The 17,355-nt window shown below is 33.3% G+C and overlaps 1 protein-coding gene across 1 annotated transcript; it reads left to right on the forward strand.

The window, feature by feature from the left end:
- Window positions 1-689: 689 nt before the first annotated feature.
- LOC126714020 (uncharacterized) lies at window positions 690-2,684 on the forward strand. The gene is made up of 8 exons (XM_050414012.1): window positions 690-750; window positions 836-901; window positions 1,015-1,112; window positions 1,209-1,246; window positions 1,849-1,936; window positions 2,029-2,289; window positions 2,366-2,431; window positions 2,529-2,684. The coding sequence occupies exons 1-8, from the start codon at window positions 690-692 to the stop codon at window positions 2,682-2,684; spliced, it is 834 nt and encodes a 277-aa protein (XP_050269969.1).
- Window positions 2,685-17,355: the final 14,671 nt, after the last annotated feature.

Raw genomic sequence — 17,355 nt, forward strand, 5'->3', positions numbered from 1 at the left:
TTATACATGCAAGGCCTTTTTTTTTCTATTAAAAAAAAAAAAAAATCAAGATTGAGATTGAGGGGCCATACTTTATTGTTTTAGAGATAGTCAACTTGAGATTAGGTGACCATGTTTTATAGTTTTTACATTTTAGAGATAGTCAATTTGAGATTGAGAGACCATATTTTATAGTTTTTATAAGGGAAATGCTAACGGATACCTTAAAAACATTTGTTAATGAACCATTTAAAAAATATATTATGGGAAAAGAAAAAAAAAAAAATTTTTTGATAATTTTTTCTATTGCTCATAAAAATTGTGTCAAAATTTTCTTAAAATGATTTGTTAACATGAAACGTAGCCTATTTTACACTTGTATTCCATGCACATCTTGTTCTTATTTCAATAAATGTACTTCTTGTAGTCCACCTATATCTGTTTTGTTTTTGGGCATTTTTGGTTTTCTTTTTCTTTTTTAAGATTTTAAAATGCTTAATGGCTTCCTTATTTAAACCCAACATCTCAACCATTTTCTTTGCCCCATCTCCTTCCTCATTCAATCTTTGCAGCTAGCTCTCTCTCTCTCTCTCTCTGTGGTATCATACAATCTCTTTTCTTCAAAACAAATTGATTGTAGTTCATGTATTCTCATCATGTTCGGTCCCTTACACTCACCACTAACACCATAATGTTCTTTATAGATTAACATGGATTACAAGGACCGGTACCAGCAGGCTCTAATGCCAAACTACGAGTGTCTTCTCTTTGGTAAGCCTTCCTGATTAGACCCATTTTAAATCCTCAGTGTGCAATCTTTGATGTAATTTAACGTATAAAAATGTGTCGTATACAGATCTTGACGATACCCTTTATTCCTTAAGTACTGGTTTCTTTACCATATGCACCAAGAATATTGAAGGTTTTGTATTCATGATTCTCTACTTCCTGATGTATTTTCTAACTATATAATCTGCTTACTCTATTTTATTAGTTATATTATATCGTCTTCGATCTTTGGGTTGCGCTCTGCAGAATATATGGTTCAAAAACTTGGAATAGATGAAAAGAAAGTCCAAGAGATCAGTCCTATATTATACAAGACTTATGGAACAACGATGGCCGGTCTCAAGGTATGATTTTATCTTGTTAAATGAAGGTATCATAAAGTTACATAATGCACAAATATGATTGTTTTTTTTTTTAATATGATTTCTTTTCTTATCCAGGCAATTGGTCACGACTTTGACAATGATGATTATCATAGGTACCAATTTCCCATTTACTTCGAGCATATAAAAACCCTTACACCTGTTCCTAATAAAAAAAAAAAAAACTCATCCATTGTGTGTGCTCACTAATCAAAGTCTACCGCATCACCTGTTTTATCTTTTTTCAGAAGTACATTTCTTTCTAAATTGACTAAAATTTAAAGAAAAAAATTTGGACACAAGCATAGTGAAACATTTTTTGTGAGAGGGGATTTTTTATTTATTAAAGAAAATGCTAAAATACACTGTCCGCCAAAATTTACCAAGTTGGTGTTTTTAGTCACCAAAATTTCAAACGAGTCCTATTAGTCCCTAAACAATAAACCAGTGTTGTGTAATCTAATGTCTTCTAAAGGAGGATTGTATAAATTTTTAAGATTAAAAATGATGTCTCATCATCTAAAAAATGTTGTCTTTATTCTGATAACCATATAAATAAAGAGACTAATGACAGTTAACATGATGATTAATAACACTCATTTATAAAACTCCAAGGACTAATAATACTCATTTGAAATTTCAGAGACCAAAAGCATTCACCTTATAAAACTCCAAGAACTGACAATTAATGTATTTTCGCTATCCATATATATTACAGCTTTGTTCATGGGAGACTACCTTATGACATACTAAAACGTGATCATGTTCTGATGAATCTCTTGCTTAGCTTGCCTATTCGGAAAGTTGTAAGTTGCTATCTTTTTCACACTACAATAACGATATAGAAATTAATTAGAATCGAGCTTTCTTGTGACATTTTTTCCCCCTTAAAAATTAGATTTTCTCAAATTCGGATGAGGCCCATGTTACAAAAGTTCTTAGCAAGCTTGGATTGGAGGATTGCTTCGAAATGATTATATGCTTTGAGACTCTGAACCCGAACAACAAGAATAATGTAGATGATGACAACATTAATTTTGAGCTTACTTGTCAACCCAATGGCAACTCGGGGCTTCCAAAGATTCCAATCATTTGCAAACCATTAGAAAATGCATTTGAACAAGCATTCAAGATAGCCAACATCAATCCTGAAAAAACAGTAAGATAATCAAACTCTCTATAGTAAATTAGACATCTAGGCTCCATTGTAATATTGTATTTCTTGCCTTTTCTAGCTGTTCTTCGATGACAGTGCCCGAAATATACAGACTGCGAAGCGTATGGGACTTGACACTGTGCTGGTATGTCAGGACACTTGAGTGACAAATTGAGATATTAGCAGAAAGAGTTATTGGTTGTCAATTTTAGCTGACACTATTGTGGATATCGTGGGTGTAGGTGGGGAAAAATCATCGTACAAATGGTGCTGATTACGCTTTAGAGAGTGTCCACAATATCAGAGAAGCATTGCCTATGCTATGGGAAGCCAATAATAAGTTAGAAAAGGTCAGCTCTCCAAGAAAGATTGCAATTGAGACATCAGTGGAAGCCTAGAAGTAGTGCATGATTAGTATGGCAGAAGCTGGTAGAGGCATTCCTTTCCAACTTATGCCAGAAGCTGGAGTGCTTGCTACAAAATAGTATCTTATGTATTAGATATATACAGTATTTTTCTGAAATTAACACAATATGAGAAAAATGCTGCATATATGTAACTGATACATTAGAAAATACATAATTTACTAGTCTATCCAAGACTGTTTGTTGTTTTAGTTTGTTTAATGCGTGCCTAAGAATAAAGTATATTAATTTAGATATTTTTGTGGTCCAATCTATGTCACTTTAATTTTTGGTACAATGGTCCTAGTGGACTTGTATCTCTATTTGTAATCATCTGTGTCTCTTTCTTAATCTGAACTTTGCAATATGAAATCTACTTAGCACCCCTCTTTCTTTGCATGAAATCTTGTTTTAAGCTTTGTGAAAGTGAAATTGGAAATGGTTTGTGATAAGTGATAATCTAAATGCATCTGTAGAATTTGTTGTTTTTTTAAAGGGTATGGCACCATAGTCAATCAAATTTTCATATATATATATATATATAAATATATATAAATTAAAGACACAAAGTTACATCAATTTATTTGTCAAATCTACGTAGAACTTATAAAATGATGTGTCATCAATCATAAAAAACAATTCAAATTTAATTTATTAGGTAGTTTAAGTACACCAATTATATTCATTATTGTCATATCAATTTATATACTTTATATAGTAAAATTTATAGCAATTTTAGCATTTTTTAGGAAATGAATTACTAGGGAATATGCCATTTGGTAGAACCCATAGTTGTCAAAACGTAAATCGTATCGTGAATCGATTTTTAATTTTTTTGTATTGTGTATTTTATCATATAGTATATTGTAAGACACAAACATTTAATAAAAATGATAATAAATTATAGATATACATAAATAAAAGGTATATTCATTATAAATTTGGAATATATTCTACTAATGACTAATTTAATCATCGCTTATGTAATAATATTTAACAAGTTAACTAAATAAATCAAAATAACATGTGTTTATAACATACTCATTCAAATTGATTAAATTCAAAAGTGATAATATATGACAAATGACCCAAAATAATAATTTCTTTTTATCTTATTCACCATCTTGCCTAATTAATTCTATCTAAATCAATGTTATCATCATATTCATCATTTTGCAAATATTTGTTCATTGAAATTTCTTCATTATCATCAACATTTGTACTATCTCTTCTTGTTCTTTTATTTTAATTTTAATATATATATATATATATATATATATTTCTTCTTGGCATTCTAGATTCTTATACTTATAACAATAATGAAAAAAATTATAATTATATTGTCAGCTAATACATTTTTCATAGTATTAAAAAAAATTGTCAATATGAAAGTGAAGTGTGAGTGTGTAGTCCAAATTTTGTAGGAAAAGAGGGGGGGGGGGGGGGGGACTTATTAATATGTTATTTTATTGGGCTAAATTAAGTAACCTAATAATTTTGTGTTAAAACCAAATATAACAATTTGTTGGATTCTTTCCTTTAAAAAAAAAAAAAAAAAAAAACCACCTTGTTGGATTCAAATAAAAGCATAAATTTTAACAAAAAAAACTCATTTTAAAGCATATGTCTATACATCATACAATATGCATGATTTTATGATACGATTTATATGATACACAACACTATATCGTATGATTCATGATTACTTCATGTTGGGTATACACGTGCGAGTGAAGTCTTACATTGAATAATGATGAGAAGAATGAGTGATTAATATAATATAATTGAGCTCATAGCCATTAAGCTTAGGTTTTTTGGATTAAGTGTATCTTTATATGTTATATTAACTACTCAACAAGTCTACTTAAGGTGTTTATTTCCACAACAAATTATGTTAGAGCATAGGTGGTGTGCAGCGAAAGTGACAAGGTGTTCAGGGTCGTCCTACCCTCAAACAAGGATAGAGCAATCCTAAAGGGCCTGCATAAAAGATCCTAGATAAAGGCTAACAAAGGAGTGTTGTCAATGGTGCTAGATCACGGTGAAGCACGTAGTTCCAATGGATAGGAATGTACGGGCCGGTTCTCATGGATGAGCATGCGGGGTTGACATGTGGTTTTCGTGACGTTCTTACGATACATAACTTTTTACACATGATACGATATGTATCGTGTATCATACGATATTAACAAGTATAATTACTAGAACCTTAGACCACTAACGTTCTTGCTTTTTATATATATATACATGACCAAGTACATGTGTAACTATTTGTTAATGTTACACAGTTCAATATTTTTTTATATTACTTTAATATATTCAAAATCACATTACGTATTTTCATTATTCTTAATACATAATTCCAAATTTCGTGTTAATTAGATGTTATTTAATTGTTTGATCAAATGTTTTTACAAACTAAAGTTATTGATCTCTTATGATCTTAATATTTTGCAAGTATGTATAAAGAGGCAAGGCCAGCTGCAAGATAATATCTAACCAAAAATTTACATTTTTAAAATACATTTTAGTGATATGTAATATATAATTACCAAATATAATTAATGTCGTGTAATGTAATTGAAATTAAATTTTCAAATATTATGACACATGTAAAATAATGTTTTTACATTTGCTGTTCATGTATATTTTACATTACCAATTAAACAAATGTGTACAATTGTGTACACTTCACATGAACAGTGAATATAAACATATAATTGTCCACAACAATAGTTAAAAAATTGTTCATTCTGACCAACACTAGTTAAAAAAAAAAAAAAAAAAAATCTCAAATTAAGATTCACCACTCTGTTTGGTAGCCAAGAAAACTTACGACAAGGAGGTAAACATACACAAAAGCAAATACAACTGAAAGTCACAAGAAACAACCACCAAATAGTAAAAAGAGGTACAAAATGCATTAAAGATACTAGTTGGGAACCACCTGATCAAGAAACTGCTTATCAGGGTCGTCATCAAGGTAGTTGTTTGACTCAAGCCTTCCCATTCGCCCATGGTGGCTTGAAGAAGAGAAAAACATTGCCCAACGGTGCAAGATAGCTGGAGGAAAAATAGAGATAAGGTGCAATGGAGATGTGTGCATGGACGGAGCTATGGTTGGACTTGGGAGGCAATGCGCCCCCCCCTCCCCCCCTTTTTTTTTTTAAAATAATATTATATATATAGGTACTAATTATAGCAATTTTGTTTTATAAAAAAACACTTTTACCTCCTTAACAATATCATTAAATCTTTTAAGGGTATTATTATAGTCACAAATTTTTCTACAACACTTTTATGAACTGTTAAGGTAGCAAATTCTTATTGGTTGGCATTTGGACCCGTCACTTATATTATTTTTTTATTTACTAATAATCATTCATCACATCAGTAATTTATAAAAAAATTTGTATCTCTAGCATTTTTTTACATTTTAAACACCAAATCTAAAACAAAATATACAAGCCCAAAAAAATTAGTCCAACAACAAAATTACCAATAATAAAACTAAAAAAAATTAAGCCTAGTCACCAATTTTACCCAAAACAAACAATCTAACCCTTTAAAAAATTTTAAACAACCAGCAGCTAAGTGGCTAAGCAACAGCAAAGTCAGAGGCTGAAGTCACTGCACACAACCAGCAACAAAGCCGCCCCCCTAACTCTAAGTTTTGGCTTCGTCCTGGATGTGTGATCCAAAGAAACATAACATATTTTGGAAAAGAAGGTCGATGTTTAGTTGTAGCTTTGATTCTATCTTGCTAAGGTGGCATTATAATCCAGTGTTTGTGATGTTATAACTTTTTGTTTTGGATGTAGGCCATTAGACCACATATTAATTCGTGTTTTTTTTTTTTCTTACTCTATTTTATTCTTTTGATTTTAACATGGTATCATTATAATGCTACTTTTTCACTAGATTTCAAACAACTCAAAACCAACCATGCTTGACTCAATTGTTGATTGCCGTCGACCACCATTGTCCAACTACTTTTGGACATTGTTTTTCTCCATAAAATATAAATGGAACTTTTCACCATTTTTTTTTTTTGGGTATAAATCCTCATTTTATAAAATTCTAGAAGACTCTCTCTCTAAATAAAACTGTGATTCTTATTGAAAATCAATGTAAAAAGAGAGTACAAAAGAATGAATTATACACCACCACTACTCCTATATATACATGATGTAAGCAAGCTAAAACCTTGTATAAATAACTCCCTGTTTTGGAGGGAAAAGCAGTTATGAAGCTAATCCTACTCTAATATTACAAGTGGACTTAAAAACATAACTGATTCATAACTCTCATATAATCTAGCCACACTATTGCAAGTTAATGCATAAAATCCTAATGAAATGGCACTACCTCAATTGTTTCTAACAACTCTGCACTTGCTAAGACTGATTCTGCAGTGTCCACTTGTTCAGTACACTTCCTTGTTCGAGCAGCTACACTAGTCTCTTCATTACTCTTTCCAATTGCAACACCCTGTTGTACCTTATATTGCTGCGATCTTTGCTTCTCATTTTTAACACTCCCCCTTAAGAGAAAAACTCTTGCTTCTTGATTCTCCACTGTCTGTTCAGGATACTGAATACAATGAGTAAAGATATTGATTGAGCCTAACTTCTCAGCAATCTTAGGTAATTATCTACCCCAAGTGCCTTTGTAAAAATGTCAGCTAGTTGATTCTTAGCTGACACATAAAATGTTTTAATTGTCCCATCCAGAATTTTATCTCTAACTATATGGCAATCTGCCTCAATGTGTTTAGACATTTCATGGAATACAGGATTGGCAGAGATATGCAATGCTACCTGGTTATCACAGTACATCAATGCTGGCTTTTCATGTGTAATGTGCAAGTCCCTCAACAAGTATAATATCCAAGTTAATTCACATGTAGTAGTGGCCATAAACCTGTATTCTACTTCTGCAGATGATCTGGACACTGCATTTAGCTTCTTAGACCTCCAAGATACTAAAGCATTGCCTAAGAACACACAGAAACCAGTAAGAGACTTCCTAGTATCAGGGCATCCTATCCAATCTGCATCACAGTAGGTCTTAAGTTGTAAATCTGACTTTGCAGGATAGAATACACCTTGCCCTGGTGTGCCTTTAATATACTGCAGAATCCTTGTTGCTGCCCTCATATGTGGTACCCTAGGTTGGGACATAAACTAACTAAGCCTATGTACTGCGTAGGTGATATCTTACCTACTTAGAGTTAAGTACATCAGCTTCCCAATTAGTCTCCTTTTTAGTCAGCATCTTTAATCAATTCTCCATCACCTTTAGATAACTTCAATTGCTGTTCCATAGGTGATTTTGCAGGTTTGCATCCAATCATTCCTGCCTCTTTAAGGATCTCAAGGGCATACTTCCTTTGATTCAAACTAATTCCTTTCTCACTTCTTGCAATTTCCAATCCTAAGAAAAACTTAAGTGAGCCAAGGTCTTTAATTCCAAATTTCAGGTCTAATAGTGACTTTAAGGCTGCAACACAACTTGGATCATTGCTTGTGATGATCATGTCATCTACATAGACAAGCAAGGCAGTAAACAAGAGACCTTTTGCATGAATGAAAAGTGAGTGATCAGCTTGTGATTATTGAAAACCAAATTGCAAAATGGTGGCTGAAAGCTTGACATTCCACTGCCTAGAAGCCTACTTCAAGCCATAAAGGGACTTGACTAGCTTGCAAACCAATGGAGTGGATGGATTGGAAGATAAGGACTCCCCCTTACTGTGATAACCAAGTGGTAAGCTCATATATACCTCTTCTTCAAGATCCCCATGAAGAAAGGCATTATTAATGTCTAGTTGTTGCAAAAGCCATCCCTTGGCAGAGGCAGGAGCAAGTAAAACTCTAACTGAAACAGTTTTTGCTACAGGGGAGAATGTTTCCAGAAAATCAAGGCTTCCCTTTGTGTATAGCCTTTGGCCACCAAACGTGCCTTGTACCTTTCCACAGTCCCATCAGGATTAAGCTTGATCCTATACACCCACTTACAGCCAATAGGACTTTTACCAAAAGACAGTGGGGGTAAGAACCCAAGTATGAGTCTTCTCAAGTGCTTCAATCTCCTTATCCATAGTTGCTCTCCAAGTTGGATCCTGAACTGCCTGAGAAAAACTAGTAGGCTCTTGATGACAAGCACTGATGATAATAAGGTAGGACTGGTAAGGAGGATCCAAATGTGAGTAAGTCAAGGAGTCTGCAATATCATAGGGTAAACTTGGAGGATGAGCAGTAGCAGCTGTGTTGCAAGCATAGTCTTGCAAGTAAACAGGTGTCTTGTGAACCCTAGTGGATTTTCTGATAGGTGGTGGTGTTGCTATAGGTGTTGTAGGGCTAGGAGCAGTGAAAGAAGCTGAATCAGGATGGGAAGAATCAAGACTTGCAGATTTTGAAGTGGAAGAAGGAGATGTAGGAAGATTTGAAAGTTGATTATTTGGGACATGAAAAGATGGATCACAAGTACTAGAATATTGATTTGGAACCTCTGAAATAGCAATGGGAGTAACAAAAGTATTTGTACTATCTTTACCAAAAGAATGAGCTTCAACTTCAGAAATAAGAGTAAAAGGATCAAAAAAATAACACTTATTAGATGCAAAAGGGAATATGTGTTCATGAAAAACCATATCCTTGGAAACAAAGACCGCATTAGTGGATAAATCTAGAAGTTTATAGCTTTTAATTCCAAAAGGATAAACCGAAAACACACATTTCCTTGCCCTTGGTGCTAACTTGGACTTGTTGTAAAAGAGAGTTGAAGCATAACACAGGCATCCAAAAACCTTCAAATGTGAGTAAGTTGGAACATGACCAAAAAGTACTTCAAAAGGTGTTTTGTGAGATAAAATGGATGTTGGTACTCTATTGATTAAGTATACAGTACTAAGGATACAATATCCCTAAAGATGCAAAAGTAAATTAGATTGAAATTTGAGGGCTCTTGCTACATTTTTTTTTTTTTGGATCAAAGGGCTCTTGCTACATTCAAGATATGTTGATGCTTCCTTTCCTCAATGGCATTTTGTTGAGGAGTTTCAACACAACTAAGTTGATGTAAAATACCTCTTTGGGCAAAAAAATCTTTCATTATGAATTCTTACCATTATCAGTTCTAATGGTTTTTACTTTTCTTGAAAATTGAGTTTCAACCATTGTACAAAATTGCTCCAAAGTGGCTTGAGTTTGAGACTTACGTTGCAGTAAGTATACTCAAGTATACCTTGAACAATCATCCACAATAGTTAAGACAAACTTACAACCATTCATAGTAGAAACAGAAAAAGGACCCCACAAGTCACAATGAATCAAATCAAAACAATTACTAGAAATATGAGTACTTTTATTAAAAGGTAACCTCTTTTGTTTGGCTAAAGGACATACACGACAATGAAACTTCTCAGTAGGATTAAAAAGAGGTACATGATTATCATTCAACAAAGCCAACTTGTCATTTGACAAGTGTCCTAGTCTAGAATGCCATACATGTGGCTGGATTTTAATTACAAAAACTGCAGCAGAAACACAAGTTGAAGTTGAATAGCTCTCTTCCAGCAGGTAAAGACCATTGCATTCCCTACCTAGACCAATTGTGCTTTAGGGAGCAAGAGCTTGGATAAAGCAAAGATTTCCAAAGAAAATAAGGCAGCAGAGAGTGGATTTTGCTATCTGGCTAACTGAAGTGAGGTTAAAACTGAATGAAAGAACACAAAGAACATTATGCAAAACAAGCTTTTCTGAAATTTGGACAGTCCCTATGTGTGTAACTAAAGCAATTTCACCATTTGGAAGATGAACATGAGTATTTAGGGTAGCAGTAATAGATGTGTAATAGGAAATCGAACGGATCATATGATCTGTTGCTCCAGTGTCTATTACCTAATCAGACTTACTAAATGCTTCCCTATTGACAGTTTTTGCAGAAAAGATTGAATGTTCTAAATTAGGAGTGAAATTAGATTGAATACCTGACATGAGGTTGAACTAAGGTTGTGAAGAAGTAAAGGCCACATTAGAAACTACACCAGAAGTTCCTTCAACACCAGTACTTGTAGTAACTGTGCTCACAGTGGCTACATGATTTCCATCACCAAGATTACCCCCAGTATTGAGAAATGCCAATAACTACTCACATTGTGCCTTAGATATAGGACACTGATTCAATGCAACAGGGAAATTCTCTACATTAGCAACTGGTTTAGAGGAAACCTGGTTTGTATTGGCATTTGATTTCCCTTTTTGGCTTTTATCCAAGTGGATATCCATGTAACTTGTAGCATTTTTCAACTGTGTGAGCAGTCATGTTGCAGTGAATACAAGAAGGATTCTCCTTCTTGTTATTCCCCTTGTTCCAATTGGTATTTCTAGAATTGCCTCTTTAATTAGCATACATTGCTGCTACATTAGGATTGAGGTGTGCCAGAACATCCATGTCCAAAGCTTTTGTGTGATTCCTCTTGAAGAACCAATGCATAAACCTTGCTCATAGAAGGAAATGGATCAGACATGAGAATTTGACTTCTAAGAGTCTTAAAATTCTCATTCATCCCCATCATAAACCTCATGACATAAGCTTTGTCATGTGAAGCACTCAACACCTCCATAGCTCCACAAGAACACTTTGGAAATGGCTCGTAATTAAACAATTGATCCCAAAGCCTCTTGAATTTGGTGTAATATTCTGTCATTGACATTTGGTTTTGAGAAATATGAGAAATTTCCCTCTGCAAATTGTAAATCTTAGGACCATTCCCTTGTGAAAAGAGATCCTGTAATTCAATCCACATCTCCCTTGCTGTTTCACAATACATGATGCTGTTGGACACATCTATATGCATAGAATTGATCACCCACGAAAGCACCATGGTGTTACAGCTCTGCCAATCTTCAAACAAAGGTGAATCCAAATCTGGCATTGTAATCTTTCCATTCACAAATCCAATCTTCTTCTTCGCAGTAAGAGCAAGAACCATTGCTCTGGACCATGCGTGATAATTCTTCATTCCAAAAAATGGTTGAGTAACCAAAATATTGCCTGGATTTTCACTCGAATTGAGAAAATAGGGATTGGGAGGATTGGGAGTAGTGGAATCATTGCTAAGGTTCAAACTTGATTGTGAAGGCTGAGCCTGAAGTGGATCAGATGGATTGGTTGACTTAGTGGATGCCATTGAAGAAGCTTCAAAGCTCTAATACCATATAAAATTCTAGAAGACTCTCTCTCTCTAAATAAAACTATGATTCTTATTGAAAATCAATGTAAAAAGAGAGTACAAAAGAATGAATTATACATCACCACTACTCCTATATATACATGATGTAAGCAAGCTAAAACCGTGTATAAATAACTCCATGTTTTGGAGGGAAAAGCAGTTATGAAGCTAATCCTACTCTAATATTACACGTGGATTTAAAGCATAACTGATTTATAACTCTCATATAATCTGGTACACTACTGCAAGTTAATGCATAAAATCCTCATGAAATGGCATTATCTCAATTGTTTCTAACAACTCTGTACTTGCCAATACTAATTCTGCAGTGTCCACTTGTTCACTACACTTCCTTGGTCTAGCAGCTACACTAGTCTCTTCATTACTCTTTCCAATTGCAACACCTTGTTGTACCTTATATTGCTGTGATCTTTGCTTCTCATTTTTAACACATTTAAAGGTGTGTTTTCCTATTTAAGGCTCCCAAGTCATTCAACCTAGCACATCACTCATTATTTTTGGATTTAATCTATGCAAATTTGCTAACTCACTCACGTGTTCATCACAATGTCATCCTCTCCCAATATTCCTCAAGCCACTAGTTTAGCCCTCCTTTGGTCATAGAAATTACTCATTGGTCATTGGTGTAGCCACTTTTAGGCCTTTGTGGCTATCTTCAGACATTAATGCGTTGTTGTTGTCAACTGCCTTAATCCATTTGACATCTTATCTGATCATCCATGGTCATCTTCAATGCATCCTCACAAGTTTAATTACATTCCAAACTCAAGTTGGTCTCTCACCCCCATCTTGAACTTGAGGGGGTCTCTTAGCGTACTATCATTATTTTATTTTTATACTATCGATGTATTGTCACTAAGTGGACCGATTAGGATTAATCTAGATATATACCCTATTTAGGATTCATTGTAAACCAAATTTATTATAGTAAAAAAGTAGTTGTCTAGGCCTTTTGCTTTAGATCCAAGCTATTATAGACCGAACCATGATATCTCTTTTTTCTCTTGCTTTCGCTCTTTCCTAACATACAATAATCACCACTATTTTTATTCTTTAGATTTTAACAATAATTAATATTTTACTACTATTAGTGCAAACACAATGATAATGGAAATAACACAAAGAGAAACTGAATAATACTTCTGAATTTTATTAATTTAAAGAGAGAAATTACATAACACTATTTGGATTGAGGCGCAGCACTCGCTCTCATTAAGGAGATTGAAGCCCTTGGTTGGCTAAACTTTGTAACTGGTGCAGACGTTCTTTGACTTGTCTCCCCCAAGATACAACAGCCCAACATGGATAGAACAACTTCTGCACAAAGTGTTCAAGCCCAAAGCTCCACTAAAAAGAACACCCTTCCTTGCCAAAAACCTCTCTATTTTTTTTTTGGTATTTTTTTTTTTTTTTTTTGTATTTTGCAGTAACTTGAATTGGGTTTGAATGAGTCTATTTATAGGCTCAATGGGTCTCACGAAATCACTGCCCAAATTAATCTGATTAATTAAGTCCATTATTATGATGTAGTGGATATTACAAGATTAATTGTTGGATATTAATTTAATGGGATGGAGTTACACAATTAATGGTGATAAGGAGTTTTTGAAGGATGAAAAGGCCCAAATGGATAGTCCATTAAGTAGGTTAATGGCTCTTCATTTTCCATAATAAAAATGGAGGATTTAAGAGGCTAATTCATTTCCATTTTTGATACCTCCACCCTTCACCTCCCCCTTGCGCACATTTTGTAGCCCAATATCTGAGACAATTCATGTTAGCCCATTAATTACCACAATTAAAAAGAATAGTCTTTCTCCTTTTCCATGTGAGATTAAACATTTTCACTGACTCCTCATCTTCCATATTCACTCTCATATCTTTACATTTATGTTGTAACATTTATTCATTTTAATTATTTAATATTAAAATGCTCCAACAAACCCCCACTCATTTTAATATTAAATTTTAGTTAAAGAGAGATTACCAGGCAAAGATGGGTCATTATGCATCATGAATGTGTGCTCCACATTGAACCTTCACTTAGTAAAATATTGAACCTTCACTTAGTAAAATAGCGATCTCAACTCTAGAGTCATAGTGGTCTCCAACTTGAACTAGGACTGTTTTAGGGAAATTAAGCATCACTGCTTACACATAACAACCCAGGTGTTGAAATGAGCTTTTATAGCTAGCACTTTACGGTCGTGTGCTGATCCCGATTTTATGAGTGTATTTGAGATTAAGTCCAAATCTCATAGGGAGCAGCCCCAAATCTCATAGGGTGCTCCTGTAATTCTGACACACCACTTATACGTGCTACAAATTTCATTAAGAGTTTTTTACTCAACCTCTCCACATTATAGGATAAATGTGGACTTTACGGCCGTGTGCTGATCCCGGTTTCATGAGTGTATTTGAGATTAAGTCCAAATCTCATAGGGAGCAGCCCCAAATCTCATAGGGTGCTCCTGTAATTCTGACACACCACTCATACATGCTACAAATTTCATTAAGAGTTTTTTACTCAACCTCTCCTCATTACAGGATAAATGCACTTACATCATAGGGATGAACAATAAAAATTATTTACAAAATAAATAGTGCATTTCTTACGACCATCGTATGATTCGTTTTTCCCATCAAACCCAATTCTCAGGATCTCTGGTCCTTAGGTTGGGTATCCTCATATATGGCTCATGATTCTATGGACTTTAGTCCCATCCCCCTCGATGTATTCCAAACCCTATCCTTTGCCAAGGCCTTTGTAAATGGATCTGCAAGATTATCATTAGATTTAATATAATCCATAGTTATGATGCCACTACTCAAATAAGATCACATGGTACTGTTCTTTCTTCTTATAGGTTTGGATTTACCATTGTAATAATGGTTTTTAACTCTACCAATTGTGGCAATGCTATCATAATGAATTAATATAGGTGAAATTGGCTTTTCTCAAAGTGGAATTTCATATAACAAATCTTTAAGCCAATTTGCCTCTTCACTGGCTGAAGCTAATGCTATTAATTCAGCTTCCATTGTTGAATTATCAATTATTGTTTGCTTTTTAGATTTCCAACAAATAGCACCACTACCTAAGGTAAAAATATAACTAGTAGTAGAGAGAGAATCACTTGACAAAGTATTTCAATTAGCATCACTAAAAGCTTCAATCACAGCAGGATACTTTTTATAAAATAAACCATAGTTTTTGGTACCAATTAAATATCTCATGACTCGCTCAATAGCTAGCCAATGATCTTTACTAGGCTTGCTAGTAAATCTGCTAAGCACTTCAACTGCATATGCAATGTCTGGTCTAGTACAGTCAGTAGCATAACACAAACTACCAATGATATTAGCATAATCATTTTGATTAAAAATCTCATCATCATTTTTCACAGGAAATAAATGAACACTAGAATAAAAAGGAATAGCTACACTTTTGTGATCATGAAAATTATATTTTCTCAATATTTTCTCAACATAATGTGATTGATCAAGAAATATTCCATCACATGTTTTTGTAATTTTCATGCCCAAAATAAAATTAGCCTCACCAAGATCTTTCATATCAAAATGGCTTTTAAGCATATTTTTCGTCTCATTAATAATATGCATATTTGAGCCAAAAATCAACATATCATCCACATAAAGGCTAATAATAACATGTAAATTATTCCATAATTTAGAATAAATACATTTATCACATTCATTTGATTTATAACCATTCTCAATCATGCAGGAATCAAACTTTTCATGTTATTGCTTAGGTGCTTGTTTTAAGCCATATAGGGATTTAGTTAGCTTACATACCTTGCTTTCTTGTCCAAGCTCTACAAAGCTTTCGGGTTGATCCATATAAATTTCTTCCTCTAGGTCCCCATTTAGAAAAGTAGTTTTTACATCCATTTGATGATTTTTCAAATAAAAAATTGTAGCAATAGCAATAATCAATCTAATAGATGTAATTCTTGTTACTGGAGAAAATGTATCAAAAAAATCAAGATCAGCTTTTTGTTTAAAGCCTTTTGCAACAAGTCTAACTTTAAACTTATCTATTGATCCATCCAGTTTCAACTTTTTTCTAAGGACCCATTTACAACATGTGGTCTTACAACTCGGTGGAAGATCTACCAATTTCCAAGTTCTATTAGAAATTAGAGATTTCATCTCATCATTTACAGCCTCTTTCCAAAATATAGCATCAGGTGATGTTAAAGCCTTTTTAAAATTTTGGGGATTTTCCTCAATGTTAAAACATAATAATCAGGACCAAAATCCTTTTCAACTCTAGCTCTTTTACTTCTTCTAGGTTCCATTTCAAAATTTTCTTGATTTTGTAGATGTGAAGTAGAAGAACTAGGTTGTGACAAAATATTTTCTTCACTCCCACTATTTTTCAATTTAAAAGGAAATTTTTCTTCATGAAAAATTGCATCGCCAGATTCAAAAATTATTTTGTTTTCAAGATAAAAAAATCTATAGGCTGCACTATTAATTGCATAACCAAGAAAAGCACGGGTAGTAGCTCTTATACCTAATTTAGGTATTTTAGGGTCAATAAGCCATACATAAGCAAGACAACCTCATACTCTCAAATATCCCAAATTTGGCTTATGTCCTTTCCACATCTCAAAAGGTGTGGTATGTGACTTTTTATGTGGCACCTTATTCAAAATGTGACATGCAGTTAAAATAGCTTCACTCCAAAAATGTAACGGCGCACCAGATTCAATTAACATGGCATTTGTTAACTCAATTAAAGTTCTATTTTTTCTTTCAGCCACACCATTAGAAGTAGGTGAATATGGTGTAGTAGTTTCATGGATAATTCCCAAAGACTGAACAAATGAGTTGAATGCACTTGATTCATACTCACGACCTCTATTTCTTCTTATTCTTTTTATTTTTCTACCGAATTGATTTTTAACTTCTTTTAAAAAATCTTGAAATTTTTCAAAAGCATCACTTTTATTTTTCAACAAATAAATAGTTGTATATTTTGAGAAATCATCAATAAAAGTGATAATATATCTATTTCCTCCACAAGTTAAAATTCTCTCAAATTCACATAAATCAAAGTGAATTAACTTAAGCAATTCAGTATTTCTTATAACACGTTTATGAGGCCTTTTTGTAATCTTAGTTTGACTACAAGTTTCACATTTTTCAAAATCTTTTGACAATCTTTGAATTAATCCTAAACTACTCATGATTCCCACATATCTACTATTTATATGAAACAAACAAGCAGGCCAAAAATTAATATAAGAAAGCATATAAACTGAACTGGTAGATGCTTTATTATTCTCAACATTCAATTTAAACATTCCAGCACAAGCATAACCCTTGCCCACAAATAATCCCTTTATAGTAATTACATAATTATCAGATTTCATA

This window comes from Quercus robur, chromosome 1 (assembly GCF_932294415.1).
Source record: "Quercus robur chromosome 1, dhQueRobu3.1, whole genome shotgun sequence".
NCBI lineage: Eukaryota > Viridiplantae > Streptophyta > Magnoliopsida > Fagales > Fagaceae > Quercus > Quercus robur.

Excerpts from the sequence above, each read along its gene's own strand:
- LOC126714020 (XM_050414012.1), top strand. The coding sequence starts at position 690 with ATGGATTACAAGGACCGGTACCAGCAGGCTCTAATGCCAAACTACGAG. Across the intron at positions 751-835 it reads CTACGAGTGTCTTCTCTTTG|ATCTTGACGATACCCTTTAT; the intron begins GTAAGCCTTCCT and ends TGTCGTATACAG. Across the intron at positions 902-1,014 it reads ATGCACCAAGAATATTGAAG|AATATATGGTTCAAAAACTT; the intron begins GTTTTGTATTCA and ends TGCGCTCTGCAG.